The sequence below is a fragment of the Elephas maximus genome, chromosome 22, assembly GCF_024166365.1.
Source record: "Elephas maximus indicus isolate mEleMax1 chromosome 22, mEleMax1 primary haplotype, whole genome shotgun sequence".
In the NCBI taxonomy this organism is placed as follows: Eukaryota; Metazoa; Chordata; class Mammalia; order Proboscidea; family Elephantidae; genus Elephas; species Elephas maximus.
Window position 1 is genome coordinate 15774841 of NC_064840.1, and position 12133 is coordinate 15786973.

Sequence of the window (12133 nt, forward strand, 5' to 3'; positions counted from 1 at the left end):
CACCTGGATCAAAGGAGAATGAAGAACACCAAGGACACAAGGTAATTAAGGGCCCAAGAGATAGAAAGGGCCACATAAACCAGAGACTACATCAGCCTGAGACCAGAAGAGCTAGATTGTGCCCGGTTACAGCCAATGACTGCCCTGACAGGGAACACAACAGAGAACCCCTGAGGGAGCAGGAGAGCAGTGGGATGCAGACCCCAAATTCTCATAAAAAGACCAGACTTAACGGTCTGACTGAGACTAGAAGGACCCTGGTGGTCATGGCCCCCAGACCTTCTGTTGGCCCAGGACAGGAGCGATTCCTGAAACCAACTCTTCAGACACGGATTGGACTGGACAATGCGTTGGAGACGTATGCTGGTGAGGAATGAGCTTCTTGGATCAGGTGGACACTTGAGACTATGTTGGTATCTCCTCCCTGGAGGGGAGATGAGAGGGTAGGGGGGGTTAGAAGCTGGCGAAATGGACATGAAAAGAAAGAGTGGAGGGAGGGAACGGGCTGTCTCATTAGGGGGAGAGCAACTGGGAGTATGTAGCAAGGTGTATATAAGTTTTTGTGTGAGAGACTGACTTGATTTGTAAAGTTTCACTTAAAGCACAATAAAAATTAAAAAAAAAAAGAAAAGCTTTATACACAGAAAAAAACAATTGACGGTTGCAAGCAAGTGGAGGGGTGGAGATGGGAGATCACTAACTAGATAGTAGATGTCACGGGCTGAATTGTGTCCCCCCAAAATATGTGTCAACTTGACTGGGCCATGATTCCCAATATTGTGTGAATGTCCACCATTTTGTCATTTGATGTGATTTTCCTATGTGTTATAAATCTGATCTCTTATGATATTGATGAAATGGGATGAGTGGCAGTTATGTTAATGAGGCAGAACTCAATCTACAAGATTGGGTTGTGTCTTGAGTCAATCTCTTTTGAGATATAAAAGAGAGAAGCAAGCAGAGAGATATAGGAACCTCATACCACCAAACAAGCAGCGCTGGGAGCAGAGTATGTATTTTGGACCCAGGGTTCCTGAGAGGAGAAGCTCCTAGACCCAAGGGAAGACTGATGACAAGGACCTTCCTCCAGAGCTGACAGAGAGATAAAGCCTTCCCCCAGAGCTGGCACCCTGAATTTGGACTTCTAGACTACTAGGCTGTGAGAGAATCAATATTTCTTTGTTAAAGCCATCCACTTGTTGTATTTCTGTTAGAGCTGTACTAGATAACTAAGATAGTAGATAAGCGTTAATGTCGGTGAAGGGAAAGACAACACACAATATTGGGGAAGTCAGCACAACTCGACTAAGCCGAAGTCATAGAAGTTTCCTAGACACATCCGAGCACCTTGAGGGACAGAGTTACTAGGGCTGGGGGCTGGGGACCATGGTCTCAGGAGAAACCAAATCAAGTGGCATAATATAGTTCATAAAGAAAATGTTCTACATCCTACTTTGGTGAGTACTGTCTGGGGTCTTAAAAGCTTGCCAGTGGCCATCTAAGATACATCTATTGGTCCCATCCCATCCGGAGCAAAAGAGAATGAAAAAAACCCAGAGATATTAGGAAAATATGAGACTAATGGACCACATGAACCACAGCCTCCATCAGCCTGAGCCCAGAAGAACTAGACGGTGTCAGCTACCACCACCATTGGCTTTGACAGGGATCACAATAGAGAGTCCTGGACTGAGCAGGTGAAAAATGTAGAACAAAATTCAAACTCACCAAAAAGAAAAAAAGACTAGACTGGTCTGACAGAGACTGAAGGAACCCCTGAGACTCTGGCTCTGGACACCCTGTTAACTCAGAACTAAAGCCACTTCCAAAGTCTACCTTTTAGCTAACGATTAGACAGGTCTATAAAACAAACAGTAATACACTTGAGGGACGTGCTTCTTAGTTCAATCAAGTATATGAGACCAAATGGGCAACCCCTGCCCAAAAGCAAAGACGAGAAGGTAGGAAGGGACAGGAAAACTGGACAAATGGACATGGAGAACCCAGAGTGGAAACTGAAAGAGGGAGAATGCTGACACATTGCATGGACTGCAACCAAGGTCACAAAACAATTTGCGTGTAAATTTTTCAGTGAGAAACTAATTTGTGCTATAAACTTTCACCTAAAACACAATAAAACTAAAATTAAAAAAAAAAAGTACAATGAAACCAAATCACTTTTTACTCACCTAATTCAATACAGGTGATCCCAAGTGACCAAACATCAACTTTCCCATCATACTGTCCTTCGTCCATAGCTAAGATCACCTCTGGTGCCATCCTACCAAACATAATGTATAGAACTCAAGTTGTAAATTAAAAACAAATTTCATCTAATAACGTAATCTGATGAAACAGTTGCTCTTGAAGGTATTCCAAAATGCTTATCTGATAAAGATATTATTTTCTTACACAAACCATCTGGGAAAAAAAAACTCTTAAAAATATATACAATATACTTGGAGATTTACATGAAACAACTCGTTATTTTCTATAAATCCTGGTTCTGCCACTTAGTTTGATTTTGGGTAAATTATTTAACTCTTCCGTATGTCAGTTTCTTCATCTGTAAAACAGAGATGATTCTAGTAGCTACCTCATAGAGACATGTAAAAAATTAATATATATGAAATGCCTAAATAAATTACCTTAAACAACATGAACAATGCCTTATGGATTTATGTAAGCAATATAATCAGCTATTTCAAAGATATTAAAACTAAAAAAAGAAAAAAAGGCTATGCTTATAGATGTTACTTTAACTTCTTGTCCATAATGGATTTTCATTAACAGGGCAGCAGCCATATCTGTTTAATATGCTTTGAACAGAACTGTTCTCTACTAGTGTATGTAAGTAGTTAACTTCGTAAATGCTATTTGATGATGATGGAGAAAAATTTAAAAAGTAGCTGGTTTTTTTAATTTGGTAAGTAAATTTCCAGGGATAAATAAGTCATTTTCCAAGTTACATTGAAAATTCAATGTATTTATAAGGAAAGAAAGGACCCTGAATAGAATGGGGTGAAGCTAAGTCAGAATGACCAGGAGGTAAAGCATCAGGGAACTCAACATGGCAAGAACTTGATTTCCTTCACTGAAAGGTAACATTTATACTTGCTAGCCAGCTACAGAAGGTTAAAGAGGCTACCTTGTTCTTCCCTAGAGACACTGTCTCAAGAGAAAAGTTCAAAAGAAACCCCAAATGAAATCAAAAGCCTGAGCTTGGTCAGTGAGTTGATAAACCTGCTCAGTTTACACACAGTGACATCAATCTTATTTAAACAATTTAAAGTCATTGTGCATTTTATACTAAGTCAGAGTGTTTCTTTTTTGCTAGCTGAGTTTTCTCTCCCTATCTAATGAAATTTTATTTTGAGGCACATGGTAAGATGACGTGAAAAAACCACACCAAACCAATGCTATGAGTTCACATTGTTCATGTATGTGTATTTTAAAACTGTCACGTTTTCTAACTCTACATACCAGTAAGGTGTGCCCACGAAGGAGTTGGCAGGAGAAGCGATTGAGGCAGATCCAAAATCAGCTAGTTTCACCTGACCTGGCTCTGTTAGAAGAATATTTCCTGCTTTAATATCCCTATCGGAAAAAATAACGAGGGTTAGAAATTACTTTTCAATTTTGATTATGGAATAGGTCAGAGCATGCAATTAATAAGACAAAAAGTTTATTAAAAAATCTTGCTCAGATAGCCAGAAGGGGATTTAGTAATTACTGCATGTTGTCAGGGGGCTCGGATTCCTGGGTGTACTTACAGGTAGGTCATAGTAATTACTTAAAGGTAGTGCTTTCTTCAGAGGGAGGGAATGCAATGAGAAAAAAGGCAGACCAGAAAACCTAGTCAGCTGCTACTCTAAAAAAAAAGCATATTCTTAAATGCTAAATCCAGTTGCCGAAAGTATCCTTGTGCTAGGAAGATTGGTGCCATTTGTAATCGCCTTTTTTCCCCCTCCAAATTATGTGACATTTTAAGTAGATCTTCAGTGAATCTGTACTGACTACCTGCCAGTAAACCTCAGCTACACACATACCTTTTCTTTTTTGCCTGTGACCCTTTCTCTCTCTGCCTTTAATTGTAACTGCAACTCTAAGGCATTTGAGGGTACATGTTATATAGAAGGTGTTATTTTTAAAAATAACACTGTACAGTAAAAAGAAGACCCTGAAAGATCAAAACAAACAAGGATTAGGGGTTAAGAAATTGCATTTTTATTGTATTACTACAAAAAGAATCACAAGTGGTTACTATTAAAGCTATTAGATGTTTTATGCAGTAAAAAGTTTTAAAAATAGGATGTAAAAAATTCATTCTTTAGTATGATAATTTAGAATGAATTTCAAAAAAGGCATGAGGCATAATGAGTACGAGGAACCAAAAACTGTAAGATGATGGGCAGTGGCAAGATAGAGAGAATGAGGAAAAACTTATGTCAAGGTGAAAATGATAAGGTTCAAATACTTCCAAAACAACTTTTCCAAAAATCTTCCTTTGCAAATTTGTTTCCTTCCTCAGGATGACATTAGGCATTGGCAGAGAGAACTAAAAAAAAAGTATTATTTATTCCTCTTTACAACAGAAAAATATCTTTCCTCTATTATCTTCAATTAGAAGACAGGCCTGCCTTTTAACTCAAAATAATAAGAATCTAAGACAGTATTTATTTTTAAATAAAGAGCATTCTCGACAGGTTTTTTTTTTCAACTTCTTTTACATATTAAAGAAGATAAAATATAACGCGGACTAAAATATTAAACTAATGTACAGATTAAGGTAATAAAGGCCCAAAAAGACCGAACCTTGGCTTTCAGTAAAAGCAGGTAAAATCATCGTAAGCAAGCTAGCATTCAGTAACGACACTTTAGAACCCAAGAGATGGATTTTTCTTTAAAAAAAAGTTAAATCTATGGATATCATGGTAAACATATTTCATCAATATTTGTTAGACATATTAGGCTCCTTCCTCACTCTTACAATTAAGTCAAATTCATGACAGAAATGTTGGCATGCTTAGTACGTGGATGTTCCGCTTTTGTAGTGCCAGTGACTGGCGATGCTTACTCTTGAGTGATTAAAACAGCACCAAAAGGGGGAACCTATGACCTAATGGTTTCACTTCTTCCTAGTAAATGTAAACTGATTTCTTTTGTGAGTCATATCAGATCCTTTACATCTGCCTCATAGGCCACTACTTCTCCTACCATTCCTTAAAGCAAGAGTACTAGAAGTTCTGGACTGAGAGAAGGAAAGATTGCTTAACAACATCTTTCCTTTGGAGAAGTTAGTAAAGGGAGGAGAGAGTGGTGGTGACGAACATTTAAAGTAGAGGAAAGCCCTGGATTAGAAGTCAGGAAATTTCAGTTTCAATCCTAACTCCATTACTTAAATGCTGTAAAACTATGGGCAAGGTAGTTAAATATTTCTGAGCCCTAGTTTCTTTATCTGCTGAATAAAGATAATAACTATCTATATGGACTGCAGAAATGCAAAATACTGTTTAAGTAATGAAACAGCAAGTATTTATATAAGATTGACTTGTTATTTGCGATAGGAAAGGGAGAAGAAACTCAGCTAAAAAATAAAATCTACGGAGGGAAGGTCAACTTTCTTTTCTACTCTTTCTTGGCACTGTATCAGACGGTTGCTGGGTCCTTCTTCAAATTTCCCTGCAATTCCCAGCCTGGAAAATAGTTTTCTACAGAACAGAGATGATGTAAGTCTTTGTGGATATATGGGAGAGACCAAGAGATAGGAGCTAAATTCTGGCAACTTTTCTCCTTACACCCAGAAGCAGCAACAGTCTATTTGCTTCCCATAAATCCTTAAGGCACACTAAAAAGTGGAACATGCACTAATTTTCAAGGTTCCTTGAATAGATAATCCTGTAATTGGAAAAAAACAAAAAACATAACTGGCCTCTAATCTTACCTATGAATCAATGCATGAGAATGCAAGTAGGCTAGCCCCTGCAAAGCACCCTGAGTAATGGCAGCGATCTCCACTTCCTGAAGCGGTTTCTTATGAACTGAAGGAGGAAAACAAGTTAGGAGTAGATGACCAGTTTCATTCCTTTTTTATTATTTTATACAGCTATACAAACAAAACAAACCCACTGTTGAGTCAATTCTGACTCATAATAACCATATAGGACAGGGTAGAGCTGCCCCCACAGGGTTTCTAAGGCTGTAAATCTTTACGGAAGCAGACTGCCACATCTTTCTCCCATAGAACAGCTGGTGGACTCGAACCGCTCATCTTTCGGTTCACAGCCAAGCATTTAACCACTGCTCCACCAGGGCTCCTCTATACAGACCAGACTGATTTATGCGTTGTCAAATGACAATTGGGGAACATATTCACCTCAATACACAGGGTATATCATTTCTCCAGAATAACAAGAAGAAGAAGAACAATAACAAAAAATCAGATTTACAGGACATCCAAGCACAATTAAAAAAGGGGGGGAAAAAAAAAACCCAATCCAAAACAAACAAATCCTTTAAAACAACAAAGCCTGATCTAAGCGATGCACTGTTAATTTACTTAACAGTTGTGCAAGTCAAAGCCACACTGATTCCAACAGGGCCAGGCCCAAATTTACCAGTCCCTTCTGACATTTTAAATGCCTAGAGTGTTTAAGGTTACATTATTCTCCTCTGCCATAAAACCATCTATAATTACCCCTCCTAAATACAGGTTTTCATTATTTGTGAAGGCAGCTAATAAGCAATTTCTATTCAGAGCTCAAGGATGATATAAGAAAGCTTTTTTTAAATATAAATTTTTAACAGTTTCTGGTTATAACAGCATTTGCCGAGGAGATCTGGGTCAGTCACAATATTTGAAAGGGTTAAATCTCCATATAATCTGATGACATCTACCTCTATTTCATACATACACACGAATTTGATGTTGTCGGTTTTATACCGCATTGCAACAGCCTAACAGTTCAGCAGTACCTGCTTGAACTAAAACAGCAGGAGGGTTGCTGATCCTCCCTCAGGTATTTGCAGCAACATTGCAGAGATGAGAGTTGGCACAGCTTATCCACACTGGGCTTCAGTCCAAGTCATCACCCATTTACTTTGCCCAAACTGTACTTTAGTATAAGAAGAGATACCATTCAGTCAAGGTAAAGCGGAAAGGAGAGAATAGTGCTCTTATTCTTACCTTCTAATAAGTCCGAAGCTGAGCCTAAGCAATATTCCATCACCAGCTAGAATACATTAAAACAACAACCACAACAATAAAAATTAATAAAGGACTACTACTAAAAAAGCCCCCCACCCAACCAAACCAAACAGAAAAAAAAAACAAACAAACAATAAACTAAGAATACTAGTAGAAAAAATATTCTGACTTACCTGAACCTGGATTAAATTTTGGTCATCTGGCAATAATTGATCTTTACAATTTCCACCATCTCATTTTTTGTAATCTCCTACTTGGAATTAGTCTGAGACTAAAAAGGAGCGGGATATGCCAACCTTTTGGTTAGCAGCCGAGCTCTTAACCATAGACCAACCAGGGCTCCTACATGCTCATTAGAAAACACAAATCCCTTATAATCATCTAGATATAATAATATCAACATACTGATTCCTTTCATTTTTTAAATGTAGAGACGTATATGAATATTATAGATAATGAACACTAACTTTTTATGTGCCCTGTTTTCTTCTTTAATTTTGATGGAAACATTTCAAAATGGTGTCATGTACTTTTCTAATTTTATAAATTGAGTAACTAAGCATGTACATATAACTTCCTTAAATTGAGTATGCTGAATATGAACATAGAACATTTAAAAATCTCAAAGATGGAATATGTTTGTAGTTAAATTTATGTTTTAAAAAAATTATATATTTCAAAACAATGTTTTTGTCACAAATATTATTTTCCCTATTATTCCATAACAGAAGGACAAAATCCAAGTGCTAAATCTCATGTTTCATGTCTTCAGAAAATCCCCCAAGCTCTCATATGAAGCCTTTTTACTCTTAGATTACATAGAGTGCTAATAAGCTTGGTTATCTGGTTTCTGTCTAGGAGTGATTTGCCAGGCTAATTCACAAGGGCACCTGATCTATGGCTGGTTGGTTGCTCCTGACACTAAACAGCTCTAGTTGCTCTGCCTTTAAATTACTGGGTCTGCTTTCTAACTTCCCTGACTGCTTTCTTATGGCCAAATAATTCTTGTGGCTGTTTGTATGCATGTCTCCAGCAGCTCAGTTCCTATGAGCTCCTTTTAAATAGCCTATCAAATCAGCTGTAGACAGAAACCAGTTAACCAAGCTTATTAGTACTCTATGTAATCTAAGAGTAAACAGGCTTCAAATGAGTGCTTGGAGGGTTTTTTTGAAGACTTGAAACACATGAGATATAGCACTTGGATTTTGTAAATCTAATATTTATTCTGCCTGCCCATTATCTCTTTGTTGACTTCTTTAAGACATCTTAGATTGCCCGAGACCCGATTTCCAGATAATGAGATGTTCCTTTGATGAATCTGCTTGCTTAGAAAAGAGGCTCCGTATATCTTAAGCATTGCTTGAACCGAAATGTTTACGTTTAAGTATACTGTTTGATATAGTCTACCTGGGAACAGAAATTCCATTCCCTAACTGGAAATCATAAACAGGAAAGGACCTAGTACATGGTGAGCACTCAATAAATGATAGTGAAGTTGCACTGTAAGTTGGAATGTGCAATCTGATAAAGTACAAAGCACAACACTGTCATACTCTAAATGGTGCCTAATACACCAACCTAAAAACAGACACACAATCATAGACAAATACACTAAAAGTAGAACAAAAGGTTGTGTCATTTGAATCATATGCTAGACCCTGTTTGGCAAAAATGAGTGATGGTAATGTCAAGCACAATTCAGAATTTTTAGGGAACTGGAGTGGGGGATAAGAAATATCACACATAAAAACTCTAGGATGGCAATAAAAGGCTCTGTCTTTTACTTTGACAAACAAATCATAAAATGATGTTATCTTTTCACTATTTCTTTGTTGAAAGTTTGTAGAATGGAATTACCCAAAGGCTAGATATCGTATTTAACTGGATATCATATTTGGAACATAAACCATATGGCACATTCTGAGATATCAATAAATGTAAAATACTGATAATGAAAGTCAAATGGAACAGCAATGGGACTAACAATTTTTTACAGATCAAATGAATAACAGAAAAGAAAAAAAAATTTTAATTGGGGGAGGAAAAAAAAAGGTACTAGAGGTCCTCTTACTTACCCAAGCAGTATGCTCTTTCAAGTAACAACCTTTGTATTCTATGGTATTGGGATGCCTCAAATGTCGTAAAAACTTGACTTCCTTGAGAATATCTTGCCATTTCTATGGAAATCAGCGAAGAGATGTTTTAATTTTTAAACTGAAAATATTACTTTATCGAGTATACATACATGCAATACTCTTTTTATTATCTTAAGTGGACATAAAGTAAATGTTTAATAAATGAAGAAACTGTTTAAACTGTGTTATTTCTTTAGTTTGAGTATGCAACGTAAATCTATTAGCAAATGTATTATAGTAAAGCCATTACACTAACTCGTGTCCTATCCTGCAAAATAGTTGACTGAGCTAGAATATTAGGGATGTTTATTATATGATCTATAAGAAGGAAAAAAAAAAAGCACTATGATAAAGTAGTGTTTAAAGAACTATGTTTCTACTGTCAATTTCATACTAGCTTGCTTATGTCCGTTTACATACACAACTGTCTTACCTCATGTGCCTGCTTCCCACTATAGGACATTTTCTTAACTGCCACCACCTCGTTGGTGTGAGCATTTGTGGCCTGCGTGAATAGGAGAGAAGAAAAATAAAAAATTAATATTTTAGCCATAAATATTTGAAGAGACTTTTTAAAAAATAATATTCTCAACAACAATGAAAAAGAGGAAAAGAAAACACGTAAGGAAAAATAATATTCTCATACTTCATTATCACAGTTCCAAAACACTCCAACTTTTGATAGGCTAGATAGACACTACCACCCAACTTTAAGGCAAAGCTTCTCTTTACCCTTTTATACACATGCAAAGATTATAGTATAAAAAAGGATTAGGGTTTAAGAAAATATATTCTATCAAACAAAAAAAGTGACATTTCCAAAATATCCATACTGGCTTCACCATGTAGAAAGTCCATCAATGGCAACAGAGAACCAGTTAAATAAATATGGCATGGCATCAGATAATGAAATAAGTATTGAAAGAATAAAGTAATGTATATGTACATGTAGTAATATAAAAAGATATCAAACATATAATCAAAAAAACAAGCTGTTTAGTTTTGTTTCTATAAAATAGTAATAATGTGATTATATGTGTAGAAAAAAACTCTGGGAGAATTTACACCAGAGTATGTATCAATGATGATCTCTAGAGCATTGCTTTCTGTGATGATGGAAATGTTCTATATCTGCACTGTCCAATATGATAGCATGTGAAATGGGCTAGTGTAACTGAAGGAATGAATTATAAATTTTATTTAATTAAAAAAAATTTTATTGTGCTTTAAGTGAATGTTTACAAACCAAGTCAGTCTCTCGTACAAAAACTTATACACACCTTGCTATATACTCCTAGTTGCTCTCCCCCTGAGACAGCATACTCCTTCCCTCCACTCTATTTTCATGTCCATTCGGCAAGCTTCTGTCCCCCTCTGCCTTCTCATCTCTTCTCCAAACAGGGGCTGCCCACATAGTCTCATGTGTCTACTTGATCCAAGGAGCTCACTCTTGATCAGTATCATTTTCTATCCCAGTCTGGTCCAATCCCTGTCTGAAGAGTTGGCTTTGGGAATGGTTTCTGTCTTGGGCTAATAGAAGGTCTGAGGACCATGACCACCAGGGTCCTTCTAGTCTCAGTCAGACCATTAAGTCTGGTCTTTTTACAAGAATTTGGGATCTGCATCCCACTGCTCCTGTGCTCCCTCAAGGGTTCCCTGTTGTGTTCCCTGTCAGAGCAGTCATCAGTTCTAGCCAGGCACCATCTAGTTCTTCTGGTCTCAGGTTGATGTAGTCTCTGGTTTATTGGCCCTTTCAGTCTCCTGGGCTCATAATTACCTTGTGTCTTTGGTGTTCTTCATTCTCCTTTGTTCCACGTGGGTTGAGACCAATTGATGCATCTTAGATGGCCACTTGCTAGCATTTAAGACCCCGGACACCACTCTCCAAAGTCAGATGCAGAATGTTTTCTTAATAGGTCTTATCATGCCAACTGACTTAGAAGTCCCCTGAAACCATGGTCCCCAAACCCCCGCCCCTGCTACGCTGGCCTTCAAGGTGTTCAGTTTATTCAGGAAACTTCTTTGCTTTTGGTTTGGTCCAGTTGTACTGACCTCTCCTGTATTGTGTGTTCTCTTTCCCTTCACCTAAAATAGTTCTTATCTACTATCTAATTAGTGAAAACCCCTCTCCCTCCCTCCCGCCCCACTCTTGTAACCATTAAAGAATATTTTCTTGTCTCTTTAAATTATTTTTTGAGTTCTTATAATAGTGGTTTCATACAATATTTGTCCTTTTGCAACTGACTAATTTCACTCAGCATAATGCCTTCCAGGTTCCTCCATGTTATGAAATGTTTCAGGGATTCATCATTGTTCTTTAGTGTAGTATTCCACTATGTGAATATATTACAATTTATTTATCCATTCATCTGTTGATGGGCACCTTGGTTGCTTCCATCTTTTTGCTATTGTAAACAATGCAGCAATGAACATGGGTGTGCATATATCTGTTCGTGTAAAGGCTCTTATTTCTCTAGGATATATTCCAAGGAGTGGGATTGCTGGATTGTATGGTAGTTCTATCTCTAGCTTTTTAAGGAAGTGCCAAATTGATTTCCAAAGTGGTTGTACCATTTTACATTCCCACCAGCAGTGTACAAGTGTTCCAGTCTCTCCATAAACTCTCCAACATTGATTATTTTGTGTTTTTTGGATGAATTCCAGCCTTGTTGGAGTGAGAGGGAATCTCATTGTACTTTCGATTTGTATTTCTGTAATGGCTAATGATCGTGAGCGTTTCCTCACATGTCTGTTAGCAGCCTGAATGTCTTCTTTAGTGAAGCGCCTGTTC

At 37.3% G+C, this 12133-nt stretch overlaps 1 protein-coding gene across 5 annotated transcripts in view; it reads right to left on the minus strand.

Annotated features, from left to right (window-relative positions):
- The window catches only part of TAOK3 (TAO kinase 3), a 178686-nt gene that overhangs the window by 70571 nt on the left and 95982 nt on the right, over nt 1–12133 (minus strand). For all 5 annotated transcript variants that reach the window (XM_049865543.1, XM_049865548.1, XM_049865545.1 and 2 more), the window contains 6 exons: nt 9776–9847; nt 9283–9384; nt 7187–7232; nt 5945–6041; nt 3484–3597; nt 2190–2281 (listed from right to left, as the gene is read on the minus strand). In XM_049865543.1, the coding sequence (XP_049721500.1) occupies nt 2190–2281; nt 3484–3597; nt 5945–6041; nt 7187–7232; nt 9283–9384; nt 9776–9847 (523 nt within the window). The remainder of the gene's footprint in view (nt 1–2189; nt 2282–3483; nt 3598–5944; nt 6042–7186; nt 7233–9282; nt 9385–9775; nt 9848–12133) is intronic.